Below are 18,231 nucleotides of genomic sequence, written 5' to 3' on the forward strand. Positions count from 1 at the left end.
AGTAAGTCTTGTGTACCTGTGTGTTGGCGAATGTAAGAAGGTGAAAAAGACCAAAGCATGAAGTAGTCAAATCCAAAACCAATACTGAAACTCATAAGCAAAGGAGTTAGGGGAGGTAATGAATTTCTGGGATGAAAGAAAACAGACTATATAGGTAATAAAAGCATTTAGAGATATCTTTGTTAGTAATTCCTAAAAAAAGTAAATCCCTTGTTTCCATGTTTAAAACATTCTGATAGGCACTGGTCTGAATGCAGAGAGTACAGAAGACACTCTCTGGGGTGTTCAGACTGATTACTTCCAGAGACAAAAGACACATATTTGTGATAACACTTATTCTTTATTTTGGCATAGTGTACAGGGAAAGTAAGAGGTATTCAGGAAGTTACATCATGCATAACTACTTTTAAGCCCTGAACTTCATAGTCGCTCTGTCATAGCGAGGTGAGTCTCACTAGGGTTTTGGTTTAGTGGGAGGAATTGATTCTAGGTACTTGATCTGCAGCAAGGTACAATAGGATTTGCACAGCTTGTTAGATGGTGAAGACACGTAGGCCTCTTGCATAATTATACTTAGTTTTATTTCTCTTAATTATTTCTGTCTTCTAATCTAGATAATGATTGCTTTCCAACAAAAAATGTTAAACTTGATCAAGTGTTTCAGAAGACAATGGTCTTTATTTTCAAACTCTGAAAGGACAACTGTATGTGGAGCAGACTGCATGCTGATGGTGTTACAACTGTCAATGGCTGAAGTCAATAAACAGGTTAGCATTCTTTCAGTACGTTCTTGGTACTTAGTACCTCTCAAACTTGGGTCACTTACTGGACTTTTTGCATAGGCATGTGCTTGAAATTGCTTTTCGGGTCACTTTGTTGTTTTAACTGAAGGTCAGATGTTGTAAGGCACTAAAATTAATGTGTTTAAGCACACTGTTGAATCAGGGTTTGGAAAAGGAATTGCAAGACAGATGGGAGAATGGAAGTGGTTTAAGTGTTTATCTGATTTGTAAACTCTAATGTTAAATGCTAGTGTATTTTTGCAGATCGTGTAACTTCTGTTTTGTTTCCATCAAATGTTTCTTCTGTGCTGTAGGTCAGGGTGGGAGAACCATGGCATTTTGGATGCATTCTGCTCTGAGTGCTCTGAAAAGGCTTTGGCATGAATGAGAATAACTTGGTATAGGCTGCATGAATTGTGCTTGCTGCTGTTTTTTCTTAAGGCTCATTAGATGAAGACCTATACAAATAAGTTGTGTGTGCACCCAGTACCAGTAAGAAATATATAGCCTTTTCTGTATGTGTAGAATTGTCTGTCAAATGATGAATAGGAGATACAACCCTTAAGTGCCTCCCTAAGAAGGTGTGACTTGTCACAGCTGGACTTGTTACTGTCATTTGTCACAGCTGGAAGGCTGGGCACCAGCAGTTGTCTGAAACATAGCAAAAACTGTTGCAACATAGGCCTTTGCATGGGTCTCATAAGAACAATTGCATTAGTCGCTTGGATCATCTAAAGAATTTTTTTTTAGGTCAATAAGCTTAATTATTGATGAAAACATTACCATAGTTGGAAGACTTACCCAAATGTTGCATAGTAAATTAAGCATGTAGTGTAAATCTTTAGTCCAAAAAAAACCCAAACCAAACACACCACAAAACCCCAAAACCGAATCCCCAAACAAACAGGAAAACCTGCTTCAGTTTGTGCACAGTTAGTTGCGATGTATTATTGAAAAGATTACCACTTGTACTGGAAGAAGCTTTGTAGTCTAAAACGTGCAGAATGGGAGTACCTCTTGCCTAAACATTAGATATAAAACTGGTCAATTCATTTCCACTGTAATAAATATTAGGGCAGATATATTAGAATACCAGGAGTCTGCATATGTACTTCATGGAATGTAATATATTCCAGCTAGGATTCCAGTGTCCTCACAAGACTTGTATCAGTAAAACTAGAAAATCATTGTGAGTCGAAGTAAACTCTCAGAGAACTGATCATAAAATCATAGAATCGCAAAATGGTTTGAGTTGGAAGAGACCTTAGAGGTCATCTAGTTTCCCCCCCCCTCTGCTCTGGTCAGGGACACCTTCCACTAGACCAGGTCAAAATAAGAACAGTAATGCAAAACTACCTGTGGAGACCATCATTCTTTGGCACGTTTGTTGTGATTCTCAAGGGAGAACTACAAACATTTTTCCAAAGTAAACTCTGGGAACTGAAATGTGTTATTCTGTTGGATGCCAAAACTCACAGACATGATAAAGATATTTTTATAGTTCATTGCTACTTCTTTCTTAACAACTTACAGTAAGGGCTCTCCTTCCCCTAGAGGTAACTAGTTTATTCTACTTTACTTTCTCTCTCTTTTTTTTTTTTTTTAGTTCTACAGCAAAGATTCCTTCCCTCTAAAATATCTTTTCTTTCAGAGATGATCTAACAAAACTCAAAGGGATTATTTTAAATTAATTTAATTTTGAAACATACTGCTTTTAATTCAAATCTGAAGAAAGACCAAATGCTCAAGATGGAGGGGTTTTTTTGTTGTTTTTGTTTTCTCTGATTGTAATAGTTGGTTTAATAAGACAAATTAGCAGTATGTATAAACTGTCTTGCACATGTGGGCTAAAACTATTTCAGCATTTGTATGTGCTGCTTCTGAAGTTCATTTTCTCCAGCTGGATGTCTATTTTGATGTTTAGAGTTTAGTATTAGAGTAAAAAATATGGCTGTTTTATTTTGTTCAGCACTGAAACTTCAAACTAAGTTGCAAACTATTATAGTTGTAGGCATGTCCCTTAGGTGTCTGAGTTTAAGTACAATAATCTTGTATTGTTAACACTTGTAGAATAGAAATGTACTATGATAGTCAATTACTAAAGAAAAGTAACTACTAACAAGCTATTGATAGCTGGACTGAAAACAAAACCAAACTGGCAAACTACTACAAACAATAAAAAAACTAGCCTCTTTAGGAGTGTGGACAGTTTATTGGATCTGTATCTGCAGTAGAAATGAAAAATAAGAAAGGTTTTTGGAGATCTCCAGAGATTTTAAATATCATAAATTATTAGTTGAATTTCACCAAGATTAAGGGTAGCAAACAGTGTGATAAACATTAATCAAATACAAGGGATGAAATGAAAAAAACAATCTACTCTTTGAATTCCTCTGAAAATACTTTGTGTTGTTACCACATGGCATAAAGACAAGTAGCATGTGGTTTGTGGTGAAAGTTATACCCTTTATCTAGAACAATTAGTATAAATCTAAAATCTAGCAAAACTTTCAAGAAGAACCTTTCTTTTGAACTAGAAATAATAATTTTCAAGTCAATGTTCAGTTGAGGATAATTTCTTTAAGTTGATTAAGTTTGCACCTGTGGATCAGAAAGGGTAGAAGATAGGTTATTAGACCAATAATCAGTTGTTATTTTCAGACCATGGATGTTTTAGTTAATAGCGGGAGAAACTGAGACATCATATAAACCAATTGTTTTTCCTGAGTCTGTGAATTTAAAATTGTCAGACTTAAATGTCTTGTAAATTTCTCTTTTAGCACTAGGATGGTGAGACTGGAGGAAAAAGTGCTTCCTTGTTGATTTTAGAAATTTGTGTTTATCTCTTTCTGATTCTATATGAAATCAGTTTTGGTGTGTGGTTTAGTTCTGCCCTGTGCTTCGATGAGTGTATTTTGTGCACTGTCTGAAGAATATTATGTTCTGTTCAGTATCCTGTACTTCTTGAAATGTTTTCCCAAATCATGTTTCCATGTTGGCAAATAAAGAAAAATGCAACTCTTTTACAGCGTTACTCCCTTAAAACCATTGTATCTGTCTCCTTTTTGGTACTTTCTATGAACTTTGTAGCAATTTTATGATATGTTGCTTGTAACACATTGTAATGATGCTATCAAAAGTCGTTGTCTTAGGTGTTCTTCAGTATGATTAATTTTTCATAGAACCACAAATAGCGGAGGTTGGAAAGGACCTCTGGAGGTCATCTGGACCAACCCCCTCTCCTCAGGCAGGGCTACCTAGTGCCAGTTGCCCAGGACCATGTCCATGTGGCTTTAATGTGTCTCCAAGGATGGAGACTCCATAACCTCCCTGAGCAATCCATGCCAGTGCTCAATCATTCTCACAGTAAGAAAGTGTTTCCTGATGTCCAGAGGGAACCACCTGTGTTTCTTTCATTTTGTGCCCATTGCCTCTTGTCCTGCTACTGGTCACCTTAAAAAAGAGCCTGGCTCCATCCTCTTTGCACCCTCCCTTCAGATACTTATATAGAATGATGAGATCCTCCCTGAGCATTCTTTTTTTCCAGCTTTCTCAGCTTTCCTCATGTCCCTTAATCATCTTTGTGTATGATTCGTTGGACTTTGTTGGATTCTCTCCAGTACGTCAGTGTCTACCTCGTACCGAGGAGCCTAGAACTGGACACACTATTTGGGTGTGGTCTCACCAGTGCTGAATATTCTTCTCTACAAGGGACAGGCTCTTTTTTCTTTTTTTTAGAAAAGAGGTTGAAGTAATGAACATTTCACTACATTTTTTTTTTTAAAAAGCAAAGGATATACTGAGACTGTTCTGCTGTCTTTCCCGTATCCTGTGTAATTGAATCATAGTAGATAAGTTGTCATTTCTTGTATTTTTGTGTTGCTTAAGAGCTAGACTTGTTTTAACTGTGTTAAAACACAGCTACTTAAATCTTGAGGCATCTTCCCTAGGTTATCAATAGGTTTCACTACTCCCTCCTTCCCCTCTTCTCTATAGTTTTACAGATTTCTGTTCTGAGGGGTGGAAGGGGAAGCAAGAATTTGGGGTGTAGGGTTTTCTGATGTTTTTGTTGTTGTTTTGATTTTTTAAACAAGAATGTGCTAAATTTTCTGTTTTGTTTTTATTACTGCTGTAGTTGATAGTGTTGACTTTAGCAAGTAATAGCTTGTCTCTTGAATGTGCACAACTTTGACTTTGTTTCAGGATCCTATTTTTACAACTACTAACCCTTCTACTGACCCACACATACTGTAGATCTCCAGTTCTCCTTAAACAGAACATATCTCTACTCTCTTGACCCTGGCACTTCTCCCCTTGTCATTCCCACCATCACCCCCCAGGAAAGTGTTCATGCAATACTAGACAATAATGTATAGTTGATGTTAGTTATGGTACTAGTAACCATTGCTTTCATGTTATTTGTTCGATCTGTGTAGCAACAGTATCAATATTATGCTAAAGTATAACTGTACTAACATGGGGGAAAAACCCTGATTTTTTGTTTTGTTTTGTGTGTGTTTTATTTCAAATAGCATATGTTTTCCCAGATCACTGCTGAAGCAAGGTAATAGAGCTATATTTATTACTGACTTTGGGAAGTAAATGCCTGCCATGCTGAAAACTCTTCCTGCAAATAACTTCATGTAAACAGTAGTCCTGTGAAAATCAGTATGGGCCTTGTTATGAGTAAAGTTCAATATACCTGGTATTTTAAAGATCAGGAACAAATACTGCTTATAACAAACCTCAACTGTAAAAGGAAAGCTCTGAGGAATTTCAACTATAAGTAAGCTTTTGTTTATTATAAACTTAAATATTTAGATTATAATAGTTTTTAAAATATATATATACAGCCTGTTTTGAAATTATTTTTAAAACTATGCTGAATAAAAACCATTTTTTTTTTTCTGTTTTATTAGCACTATGGAGATTTCACAATATCACTTAGTGATGTGTTGGAAACCTGGAAGTATTTGTTACATGACAAACTGGGATTATCATATGAAAACATGAAAGAACCTGAAAATTATGCTGACATAAATAAAGCCTATCATGCCTTCTTAGCAAGAAGCAATATGTTAGATCTAATAGACATATGTCAGAAGTGTTCTGTTCAGGGACTTATAACTGAAGATGAAAGCATAGCCCCTGTAAGTATTTTGTTTGATATTGTTTTGACATATTTTTTAATTCCACGTATGATTTATGACACTTGTAAATGTACACAGGAGCTCTGAATTCTTCACAAGTTACTTTGCTCTTGTATTGGGGAAGCAGATGACTTTAAATTACTGACCCTTTAAAAGAGATTTTAAATTCAGTCAAATTATTTCCTTTTTTTGTCCTGCGAGGTGGATGGGCTCCACAGCTTTTCCATGAGTATATCACTCTTTGCCAGAAATGGAACTGAAAAATGAACTGTAGAGGTTTGATAAGACTGGAACAATGCTTAGTGATTAACATGTGTCATGTAGCTTTGGTTGTATGTTGATATGCAGTCAAAATATGTTTAATGGTTATTTTAAAAATACCATGCTGTTAAAAGCAAAAACTTCCCTATATTACATATAGCTCCATGTTATATTTTTCCAGAAACCAGAAGAGGTTCCACTTTAGCCAATCAATCAGCAGCTCTTGCTGTTTATTGCAGCTCAGATGTTGTTACGACACTGCATGTGGGGCCATGCTCTAGGCTAGAGAATGTCTAGTGTGTATTCTACTTTTAGACTATGAAAGTCTATGAAAAATGAATTTTATTAATCTCTATTCTTGGATAAAAATATATGTAAGTAGTGATTAAGTTCAGTTTGAAACACAAGCATTCCAAATTATTTTATTTGATTCTGTGCTTTCTGGAGCATGGAAAGGTCAAAAGACAAAGCATATTGATAGTGAAAAAATGAATGTTGGATTTAGATGCACATACTCCAGGTTCTAATGAAAACTAGAGGATCTAATTATCTGCTTTTACTGCCCCCTCTCAGCATTACAGACTTAAACAAATTGCTGTTTATTTAATCTTCTGAATTTGATCTATGTTTAATTAGATAGTAATTTTAATATGAGGGAAGCTATATCAGTAACTGAACGTTAATTAAACGGAGGTATGTTATGGACATACCATGTATTATTAGTTAACAGCATGCTTAAAACTGTTTACCTTCCAGCCCTGGTTAGAATGTAAAGCTTTCTCCATAAAAAAGTGGTCAAATATTGGAACAGGTTGCCTAGAGAGGATGTAGAATCTCACCTTTGGAAGTATTAAAAACTTGTCTCAGCATTTCATTGAGCAAACTGGCACTGCTTCAATCATGGCTTTGTACTAAACTATCTCTATAGGTCACTTTTAACCTAAATTTTATTGTATGATTCCATGACAGCTATGTTTGTAACCAGCTTGCCTACTTCCTTTAAGTTTCAGAGAACCTACACGCAAACACTCATGTGATTACTAAGCACAATATAGATTATAAGGAGAACTGAAGTTGAGGAAGGGCATGGAAAATGATTTTTTAAAAAATTTTTCTTTCTTCATGTTTTCAAGAGGAAGATAGAGAACTTGAGTGAGTTAATGAGCTCTTCATGGTATAGCATATTAAACGTTTTCCAAAACATAAGCAGCTGCTTTTAGTGCAACTGTCACATAACTATTTTCTAAGTTAATTTGAATATTACGCCTAATTTCTCTACTAAAACAGTTGTACTTTTAAGGGCTAAAACCAAAAGTAGGTTGTAAGGGCTGTGTTAATCTCAAAATACTAGCAAACTGGCAGAGATGTAGTTCCATCAGGTTTTAATAGTACTTTTGCTTTCTAGTCATCTTCATGTTTAAGTTTATTCTAATATTTTTATTACAGGTTCAGCTGTTGGAATTTATTTCTGGCGTAATGAACGTACAAGAATATAGTGGTTCTGTTCTTTCTACTCCTTCTACACCAGTCAACACACAGGGCCATGAGAATATTAAGGTAAAAATTATTCTCTTTTGTAATGTTCTGTATATACTGAAAAGATGAAATACAGCATAGTCTCCTTTTCCGATTATTGATATAAAAATGTTGGTATTTTAAAGAACCACTAAATGTGTCTTCAAATTGTGTATCATTTGAGTATATTGTAAAGGTGTGTATGGGACTAAGTGCAGAAATTTTATACTCTGGAAAACAGCCTTTTTATGGCAGTTACTTGATGTAGACTTAATCTGCCTTGAAACACCAGCAAATAAATTTTTCTACAAGGACACCATCACTCAAGCATTGTCTTGATTAAGAGTTAAATTATTTGCCCAATGCTGTGAAGTGAAATGGGGCGTGAAGTAAACTACTTCAATTTTGGTTTATTAGCTTTTAATTACACTGAAGAAATCTGCATAGCCACTGTGGTGGTCGCTGTAGCAAAGCAGTTTTGTCTGTCCCAATAGAGGACTTGAGGACTTCATGGGAATACTGGTTTCTTGCCTTTTACTCTCTCAACCCCCAAAACAAGAATCTGAGTATTGTATAACAATGCCTGAAAAGCTGGAGCTTTAGTCACCTCCAAACTTGCTTTTCTCATAAGTGGCAATTTCAATTCAATATTTGGGTGCAATTCAAAATATTTCGGAACAAGAAAATACTTTCTGAACCAGGGTTCTCCCCTAGATAGCACTTCTACCACTAACATAAAGGCTTTCTTGCTGCTCTGACTTAAATAGAAAAAATATTCCTTGCTTTTTTCCCTTCTCAAATCTATCTTTTCAGACTGTCACACATTCATGTTTGGCTTTTTTACTGCCTACATTTTTTATTGTATTCATCCCATTGAATAAGAAGAAATTCCATAGCAAATACAGGCTTTATTGTTATATTTACTTTTATTAATGGCCTTTTTTTCGTCTTTGTTTTCTTTGCTTGCGAAAAAACTGTAAGTTCTTCAGTTCTGGGACTGTTCTTATAGGGTCCAGAACAATGCTGCAATATAAGCAATTACAATGTTATGTTTTGGTTATGTGGGTGGAACTGGGTCACATTTTATGTCCAAACTCGTTCAGTGGAGTTTGTGATTGAAATCCCCTGGGAATCAAGGGAAAAATTACTGAACCTGGTGCAGGGTTGGTGAGTTGTTTAAAATCTTAGCTTATTTGAAGTTAATGACAAATCCTTATGTAGTTTAACAGTTCTAGTATTTTGCCTTTGGATAGAAAAGGAATATATGTGAAGAAGATTCTCAGTAGAAATTGACAGCCAATTTCAATGTCTAGAGATCCAACACCTAAATATTTGGTGAATATTCAAGTACAATATATGTAATTTTAACGTATTAATCATGCTTGCTTTTGTCAATACTTCCAGAATCCCCATATATGAAGTAGCATTTTGAAATTATGCAAGGTGAAATTCTTACTCTTCCAGAAGTCATTTCAGTACATATCTAATTAGCTTTAAAAAAAAAGGAACATAATTTAGTAGTGGGATCACCAATTTATGTAATGCTTTCTTATACAGGTGACAGTCCTGGCAAAGAAATGTGTGTGTTCATATTTAAGCCTGGTGGTGAATTCTAAGGATGATCTAGCATTGGCTCATGTTCTAAATGTTCCTGACAGAGGACTTGGTAGAGAAGCCTTCACTAATCTAAAACATGCCTCACAGAAGAGAGAAATGTCCATTTTCCTGGTAGGTGTGTGAAATGAACCTCACTGTACATCAGAGATAATGGAATAGATGTTTTAATCTCATGTGAGACTGACATTTGCAAGCCAAGTCAGGTCCCACCATAAACATAGTTTAAAGGTTAAAAAGGTACAATGGAGATTATATGTGAAGAAATGGGTGCTTGCTTGGTCATGAGTTCTAAAGGTGCACAGAAAAATAATTGTGTGCATGTGTTCCTCTTAGAGCTGTAAAATGTCATAGTGTAAAAAACAAGCATCAAGACCGTTTATCCCACACGGACTGAAATCCTGAAAAGGTTTACTATCTTAAACCTGAATAAAAGATACGCTTTTTGTTACCACTTTAAAAATTATGAAATTGTGGGAATTAGTGAGAATGTAGTGAGAAGTGAGTTCATGAGTATGTGTATCGAAGAAAAAAGACAAAAGAAGGAAAGATGGCCCTAGAATAGATGTTGCTGCTTACCACATACCTCTAAAAGCAGTGAGGTTGTGTTAAGTAAACATCAGAAAACAATATTAACAGTAACAAAACCAAGCCATAAACAATGCATTACAATGTGCTTCAGTTTTAAAGTGCTGAAGTATTTTGGATAAATGGCATATTTCTGTCAGTTTGTTAAACTTGAGACATCTGGAGCCCAAAATATTTTGGTGTACAAATTGCTTTTCTTAAAGCAACCTCGTGACAAAACCTTGCCTTCAACATGTACACTGGAACAGAGACCAAAATTTGAAAGGGCAGTATTGCAGTTTTCTCAGGTCTGACTGAATTTGAGGAGGGTAGTACTTTTCAGTTATTTGCAGCTTGATTAGCCTTGAAATGGTCTGGAAGATGTGATTGATATGGGACATTCCTAAAAGGCACAGAGCTGGAAAAAACAGAGACAGTGGTGTACTCTTTCCTTGGTGCCCTTGTGTAGAAATATAAAAAGCTACAGCATCACTGCAGTGCTCACAGGGGCTGGTTGCTGAAGAATCTAGTTTGGCATGTGAGGTGTATTTATGCTTACAGTAGTTATAGTCAGCACACAGCCATCTCAAAAATAGTTGGAATAAGGTGAGTAGGAATTCTTTCTCCAAAGAAGCAGTGTAGTTCCCTCATATTCAAAATAATCAAATTCTGCATGCACAGTGGCCTCAGTGCAGACAACAGCAGACCAAGGAAAACCAGTATGCGTATGTAACTCACTGAAGCAGCTGCATTCTCAGATTTTTATGGTTGAATAAATATGGAAAAATTTGTGAAATCTCAGTTCCAGGATTAATTATTTTAGCTCTTAATGCTCTGTTAACATTGTATGAAAAAAGTATGTGTTTGGACTGGATTTATTACCTCTTCCTCACAGTTGCCAGAGGGGAAACTTCTCTGCTGTGTAAAGAAGTCTTCTTTTCTGGCATGTGAGTCTTGTAGAAATCTTGCAAAGCCAGAATGCTTTTCCATTGGGAAGGCAGGATCCTATGAACTGTACTTGATCCACAGGAAATCTTTAGCACAAAGGCAGGAATACTGGCAAACTTACTTTCTTTACTAGAGTAATTCCACTTGTACTCTTTGCAGTCCTAAGAGCTTTGTGATTTAGCTGTATAGTCTGAAATTAAAATTTATATGTAGAATGAATATTACAGCATCTGTCAAGTGTATTGGTTTGTTACCTTTACTTCACCTATCTGGAGAACTGCTAGGCTATTATTCTGACTGTTGCCTTAAAATTTAAGGGGTTGTCTTCTAACGTGTACTGCTTTTGAGACATCTTTTGTTTCCGCTCTTTGTAGCGTATAAAAGTATATGGAAACTTAGAATTGAGTGCCTGTCTTGATAAAACCATTAACTGTCATAGTTTTTTAGAAGATTTGAATACATATTCTTTTTAGTTGCACCTCTGAAAGGAAATATACTACTGAAGTGAACTTTTACATGCTTTTTATATAATTGTTCTTGTGTCATAGACAGCCCTCTTTCTGTGAGGTCAGCATGAGAATTTAAACAGCGGAAACAACAAAAATCATATACGTTCTGTTAATAAAGTTTTTTTCTAAGCTGTCAAAAGGCCAATGTAAATATCAAATTAGCTTGTTCATTTTCACTTTGGCTTGTGGCTGTTTTCATCCTGCTGTACTATATAAGTATTGATCTTGCAAATATTTGAGATGTATAAAGCTTGTCATTAAGAGGTATTCTATTGACTTAAATTACTTCTTCTATCAACCACCTATTATACACTCTTGCAAGTCTGTGGAAGAAGCTCACTTCCACATCTGTGTATGCCTACAGTTTCATATTTCTGAATATTTCTCCTGTTAGATGGCAACATCTTTTATCCGAACCATAGAACTTGGAGGAAAAGGCTGTGCATCTTCATTATTTGATCCTTTAAGAGTCCACATAAAAGGTCTTTCAAACTTTGTTAATTTTATTGACAAGCTGCAAGAAATTGTTGGTGAAATCTTAGACCCAAGGTAATGGAATTTCTGTTATATTTCTGTCTTGTTGAGCACCTATTTTCTTGTGTATGTGTCTCAAGGAGGGGGCATGAAAGAAAATCTAATTATTTACTTCTTTACTAAATCAGAATAAATATTTACAACCTAAAGCTTTTTAGAAAATATAAACATTTGAAAAACAACTGGGGTAAGCATAGGTTTTTTTGAGGTTACTCTTTTTAGTAGATTTTTACCCTATCAATGTATGTATGGCTATTTGGTTAGTTCCCTAATTCAAAGCGAAATTATTAATATTTCGGTTTTGTGGGTCTAGTAAGTACATAAACTCATATGTGCTTAACTTCATGTTAATTATGTCCTTTTTGTCATTTCATTGTATGTATCATTATATAATGGAGTCTTTATTGCTGCTGAGGAATGATGACATGGTTATTTAGCCCTTCTATTCTTTTTAACTATGTAAGTGAGGCATAAGAATTATTTCTTAGTCAGGCTCTGGTGAAGTCACTGATTTTTAAATATTTTTGAAGACCAGAAGGTTAGTCTTTTGGGCAAGCTTAGAAGCAGAGATTAATTAGAGAGAAGTATAAGTGTAACACAGGAATCTGAATTGGGAAATACTGGCATTAGTACAGAAACAAGAGCCATTTTCTTCAGCATTATAGAAGTTAGTAAGTTTTTTTTCATTTATAAGCAGTAATCTTTCTACACAAAGCAAATCAGCTGTGGTAGTTCTGTCCTTGATACTAAAGAATCTTTTTTTTTATTTTGAATTGAGTCTAATCCACATGGTTTAAAACAAAATATTGTAAGCAAACCATAATTTAAATTATTTAAATTACTGTTCAGATTGCATTGGAACTGGAAGTGTGAGGTATTTCTGAAGTTGTTTTGAGTTTTTTCTTTTCAATTCTGCTGCTTTGTTCTTCCATTTCAACACCCTGGATGCCAGAGACGTGCTGTCTTTGCTCGTGACTGAAGTGAACTCCTGATTCAACATCTAATGTATACTTGTTTCTTTAAATAAATCATATCTGGAACTGTACATGGCGGGGGGGCGGGGAGAGGCGGGGGGCGAAATAGAAAATCGTTTATGTTTATGAACTTACTTTTTAGGGTGGGAATACCACCTTTTTTCAGATGTATACAGTTCAGCAAAGTCTAACATAAAATGCTATGTCATGTTAATTACCTTTCTGTTTAAACCATGTGAGAAACATGAGTGACATAGTTGCTAGGAATTATCAATTCCTAATTGGGAGAGTTCTCTAGAGTTTGGAAATTCTTTTCAGCATTCAGTTATTTGTTGCTTTTTCTGCCTTACCTGCTGTCCCATTTATTCTGGGATATAAATCTCATTAATGTCAGATTCTAGCATGTTCAATAGGTTGCATATATACATGTAGGTGGTGCTGATTGTATCACTGATCAAGAATGGGAGCTGGCTGTACTGCAGTGTTTCTAGTATCTCTTGTGCTCTATGGGCTTTATAACCTCACAATGTAAAATAGTACTATTGTTTTTGTAGATGTAGCTGTATAGTACCTCGGTGTTTAAAGAAATATACCGATCAGTTGGCTGTCTTTTGAAAGAATATTTGAAAGAATAGTCTGCTGAAGTTCTCCATTATTATAGGGCAAGTATATAGATTAGAAACTTTAGGGATGACAACATTGGTGAACGAAAGATATTTTTCTTGTTTGATAAGCTATATGAGCAAGGACTGTCTGCATGCCCTGCCTGTGATATGATAGTTACTGTAAATTCCAGAAAATGCAGTTTTAAACAAGAGACTTTTCTAGTTCTGTTACTACTAAATCTAAAGAGCAGAGCAATAAAAGCAACATTGCAGCAGAAGTTTCAGTTGCTTAGTCTTTGGAAGCCTGAGAAATATAGAAGCAAACTGGATGACTTGTCTGTGGCATTGCTGTTTCTCTGATGTAGAGACTAGCTGAGATGCAAAAGACAGGTCTCAGTATTTGCTATGCCACAAGAAAAACACAGGTTTTTTTGGTTGTTAATGATTAGAAGTTGTTTATTTCAGTTTCATCTTGTCACAGTGGAGATCTTAGGAAACTTGAACTTGCATAAAATACAAAGTAGCCAAATAAATGCTGGGTCATTGTGGAATACATGTTGAAAATAGGTTTTCTTCATCTTCCTCAGTCAAGCTTCTTTGCTTTGGAAGCCTAGAAAGTAAATCGAAGATGTTGGACAATGATGGGATGTGCTTAAGAATATTTTGAACATAGTAGGTGATATGGTGCAACTGAGTATCTGTTAACCTATGGAGAATAACAATGTTTCTCATCCCCAAGTCACTTGGCTAAGAAAGTGAACAGCAAATGACATGAGGGTAGGGAACTGTCAAACATAGTGGAAATTTAATGAAACTTAATGAAATTTGATGCCAATATGGCAATAAGTGTAAGCAACCCAGATAGCAGGAGAAGTGGAAAGTTATAATGAACTTTGGTAGTTTCAAGTTGTATTCACTGAGCAGAATGAACATTCTTATAAATCACTGGAATTTTGAAATAGTTCAAGTTCACCTGCCCTCATTCTCCAGATGTCTAACATGAGAAGAAATGACTAATCTTTCAACAATCGGTAAGTAGCATGAACATCCCTTAAAGTCTGGGGATGCTGTAAAACTTGCAACCCTAAAACTATTTACAAATTCTGTGAATATAAGACTTCGTCAGTGTTTGTGCCGTGAATAGACAGCTGGGACATCCTACTTTTGGTGTCTGTTTCTTGACAAGAAATGTGAAGTGTTGTATTTGTTAGTGAAGTGGGTGATTGTTATACATCTGAGGATCTGGGAACTTTTCTGTTGGTATAAACGAAAGAGTGCAGTACTAACCCATTGTTCTGGAAATCCTTATCTTTTAGGCCAGACAAAAGTTGTTCTTGCATCTGGAAGGAACTTATTCTATTTCTGGAATTACTTTTTTTCAAGTTTGTAAAAGATGTGTGACTTAAAGATGGAAAGGCATTTGTCTGATTGGTGACTGCACTTGTTGGTTCATATAGGGGGGTGTGTGTATAATTACATATGTGTACTTTAAAAGTCCCCACTGATATTTGTAGAGTAGCAAAGTTGGTAGATGGGCAGTTAATTTTCTTGGATTGGGCCGTGACTTCTCTGTGAGCAGAGCCCACTAGGTGACACTATTGCACAGCTCACAGTAGTAGCTGCTTAAACCTAAAGTTAGCTGTATTGTTTCATTTAACACATTTAAGCGAGAGTGGTGCTTTGGAGTGGGTCTTCATTTCAGGCCTGTGAACAGTCTTCTACAGTCAGTTGTAAAAGTTATACAGCTTGGCTTGATTATGCACGTGGATTAGTGCATGGAGCTTTTCCTTGACAGGGAAAATGCTATTTCTTATGTGTTGCCTTTGTGAAGCTGTAATTGCATCTGGAGTTGCGGAAGGATTTTGGGACAGAAAGCATGTGAGTCTTTATCTGGTCTTGTGCTGCATGTTTGAATTAATTGAATAGTGTTCATGCATCCCTGGAGTTTTGTGTTCTAAACTTACTGGAAAGTTGTCCAAGTATGTACAAAACATAGTCTGTAGGACTCTTTCAACTTAGGATAACTCAGGTAGGAAGGAACATCAGGAAGTTTTTGGTCCAACATCCGGCTCAAAGCAGGGTCAGTTATGGGGTCAGCCTAGGTTAATCAGGACTTTATCCAGTCAAGCTTTGTGCAGTCTGCATCCTTGGAGGTTTTCAATCTCCCTCTTGGCAACCTGATTCACTGCTTGGTTTTTCTCATGGTGACTATTTTTTTTCCCTGTATCAAGTTGGGACCTCTCTTGTTTCAATTTATGCCTGTTGTTTCATTTCCTTCCACTAACTGCCAACATGAAGAGCCTGGCTCCATCTTCTTGGTTACCTTCTTGTAGGTATTGGAAAGCTGTTAGTTTGCCCTGAAGCCGCCTCTTCTCCAGACTGAACAATCTGTTCCCTTAGCAGCTTCTCACAGGGCATGTCTCCCTGACCATCTTGGCAGCCCTCTGCTGAACTTGCTTCAGTTTATCATTGTCTTTCCTGGACTGGGGGGCCCAAAACTGGACACAGTATTCTAAATTTGGTCCAATGAGTGCTGATTAGAGAGGGATAATCACATTCCTCAGACTACTGGCTTACGCTACTGTTGATGCAGCCAAGGATACTGTTGGCCTTCTTTGCTGCCAAGGCACACTCCTGGCTTAGGGTTAGCTTGCTGAACATGCACCAAGACTCCCAGGTTCTTTTACACAGAGCTGCTTCTCAGCCTGTATCATTGCAAGGGGTTATTCCTTTCCAAGACTTTGCATGTGCTGTTGAATTTCATATGGTTCCTATCAGCCCATTTCCTCCAGTCTGTTTAGGTATCTCTACATGACAGCTCTTTCCTCAAGCATATTGACCATTCCATCCAATTTGATGTCATCTGCAAACTTGATGAGCATGTATTTTTATCACCAAGTCCCTGGTGACACTTAGAAGATAACAAAGGTAAAAGAAAAAACAGGTTCCAGAATATACCCCTATGGTACTCCCATTTCTTACTGGCCTCCAGATACAGTACAACATGCTTACTACCTTCTGAACCTGATCATCCAACCTGTTTTATCATCTAGTTGCCCATCTAACCAGACTAACATTCAGGCTTGTATGATGACAGTATTTTCTGACAGTGTTGAGAGCCTTGCTGCAATCAAGGTAAGTGGCATCCACCATTCTCCCATGGTCTGCAAAGCCAGTTATTTTATTATAGGAGGCAAACAGATTGTCCAGGCACAATCTTTCATGGATTTATCCATGCCTACAGTTACCAGCCACTACCTAATCCTTCACATGCCCAGAAATGTTTTCTCAGGGAACTTTTAAATTTCTTTTTTAACCTTTAAATACAAAAGCAGCAGGTGAAGCTACATCAACATTCCCTTCAAGTTTCAGCTACAGCTGAGCTTTGGTTTTCGTGACAACATCACTAAATGCCTGGGCAGTGTTTCTAGATTATTTCTTTGTAGCCTGTTCCCTCACCATCCTGCGTTAAAGCCTTTTTGCACTGAAGCTCTGTCATCAGTTCACTGCTTACCCAAGCTGGTCTACTGATATATCTACAGATTTTCCTGAGTATTGTGATGGACTGTTCTTGTGCTTATAATGTGCTTGTAACATGTCAGCTTTCCTGAGCTCCTTTGCCTTTCAAAACTTTCTCATATGGGATTCAATGTACCAGTTCACTGAATAAACTGAAATCTGCTTTCCTGAAGTCACTCTGCTTCTTGCTTTCCTTGCTCCCCTAGCATCTTGAACTCTACTATTTCAATGGCAGCCTTGGCTGTAGCAATCATGATTTGCAACCCTCCACCCTGTGGCCCCCTCTGACCAATTCTTCCTTGTTAATGAATAGTAGATCCAGCTTTGTGTAACCCTGGGGGTCACCCATCCAGTATCCCTGATACCCTCTAGAAATCTTGACTGCATTCCATTGTGATGTTCCTCCAGCAGATGTTGGGGGTGGTGGTAGTGAAGTGCCCTGTGAGAGCCAGGAGGGTTTGTGATAGTTTTCTTCACGTGTTGGGTTGTCTATAGCAAACTCTGACCCTCATTCTCAAGCTCTTCAACAAGCCTCTTGTCTGTCCAATAGAAGAGCTCCTCTCTACTTCTGAGCTGCTCCTGCATATAGACAGCACTCCCCCACATTGTCTTTCCCAGACAGCTTGTTGTATTCATCTTTTGCAGCACTCCAGCTGTCAGGCTGTCCCACCATGTCTTGATTTTTTTTCCTATGAGGTCGTAGTTCTGTAACCAGGAAGAGCTTATATTCCTTGTAAAAAAATTTTTTTAAATTGTGTTTTACTGGGTAAATGTCTTTAAACTCTTTTAGAGTACTTGCAATGTGCTCTTTCTCAGTAAAATGCTGAAAACTTAGACACTGTAATTGTAGTTTCTCAACTCATAGCATCATTGAAATGAAGAATATTTTGGTGTTTAAATATTGATGGTAAAAGTTACTGATTATATAGAATGACCCAAACTAAGACTATACTACCTTTGTGCCATTCTAAAAGACATTGTGCTTGTATAAAAAATGTTTTTGCATTTTGAAGAAATAAAAAAATATCAGAAAGGCTTATGTAAGAAAATAATTATTTTAAGGGAAAAAAAAAAGTTTAAACTAGACTCTTAAGTTTTCCCTGAAAGTGCTTACCGCTTCAAAGGCTAACATGCTTTAACATAATTTTGAAGTTAATTATCTGCTATACCTACAAATTTAACTCTATAATGGAAATATTGATACACTTTAATATGATTGTCTTAATTTAAACAATGCTGCGAACGGTATTTTA

At 36.4% G+C, this 18,231-nt stretch overlaps 1 protein-coding gene across 1 annotated transcript in view; it reads left to right on the forward strand.

Moving 5' to 3' along the window:
* The first annotated feature begins 617 nt into the window (after positions 1 to 617).
* Positions 618 to 18,231, forward strand: part of PARPBP (PARP1 binding protein) — a 43,098-nt gene continuing 25,484 nt past the window's right edge. The window contains exons 1-5 of the mRNA XM_010159950.1: positions 618 to 767; positions 5,702 to 5,932; positions 7,640 to 7,750; positions 9,266 to 9,436; positions 11,741 to 11,895. Of these exons, the coding sequence (XP_010158252.1) occupies positions 618 to 767; positions 5,702 to 5,932; positions 7,640 to 7,750; positions 9,266 to 9,436; positions 11,741 to 11,895 (818 nt within the window). The remainder of the gene's footprint in view (positions 768 to 5,701; positions 5,933 to 7,639; positions 7,751 to 9,265; positions 9,437 to 11,740; positions 11,896 to 18,231) is intronic.

This window comes from Eurypyga helias, unplaced genomic scaffold, assembly GCF_000690775.1.
Source record: "Eurypyga helias isolate BGI_N326 unplaced genomic scaffold, ASM69077v1 scaffold1171, whole genome shotgun sequence".
NCBI lineage: Eukaryota > Metazoa > Chordata > Aves > Eurypygiformes > Eurypygidae > Eurypyga > Eurypyga helias.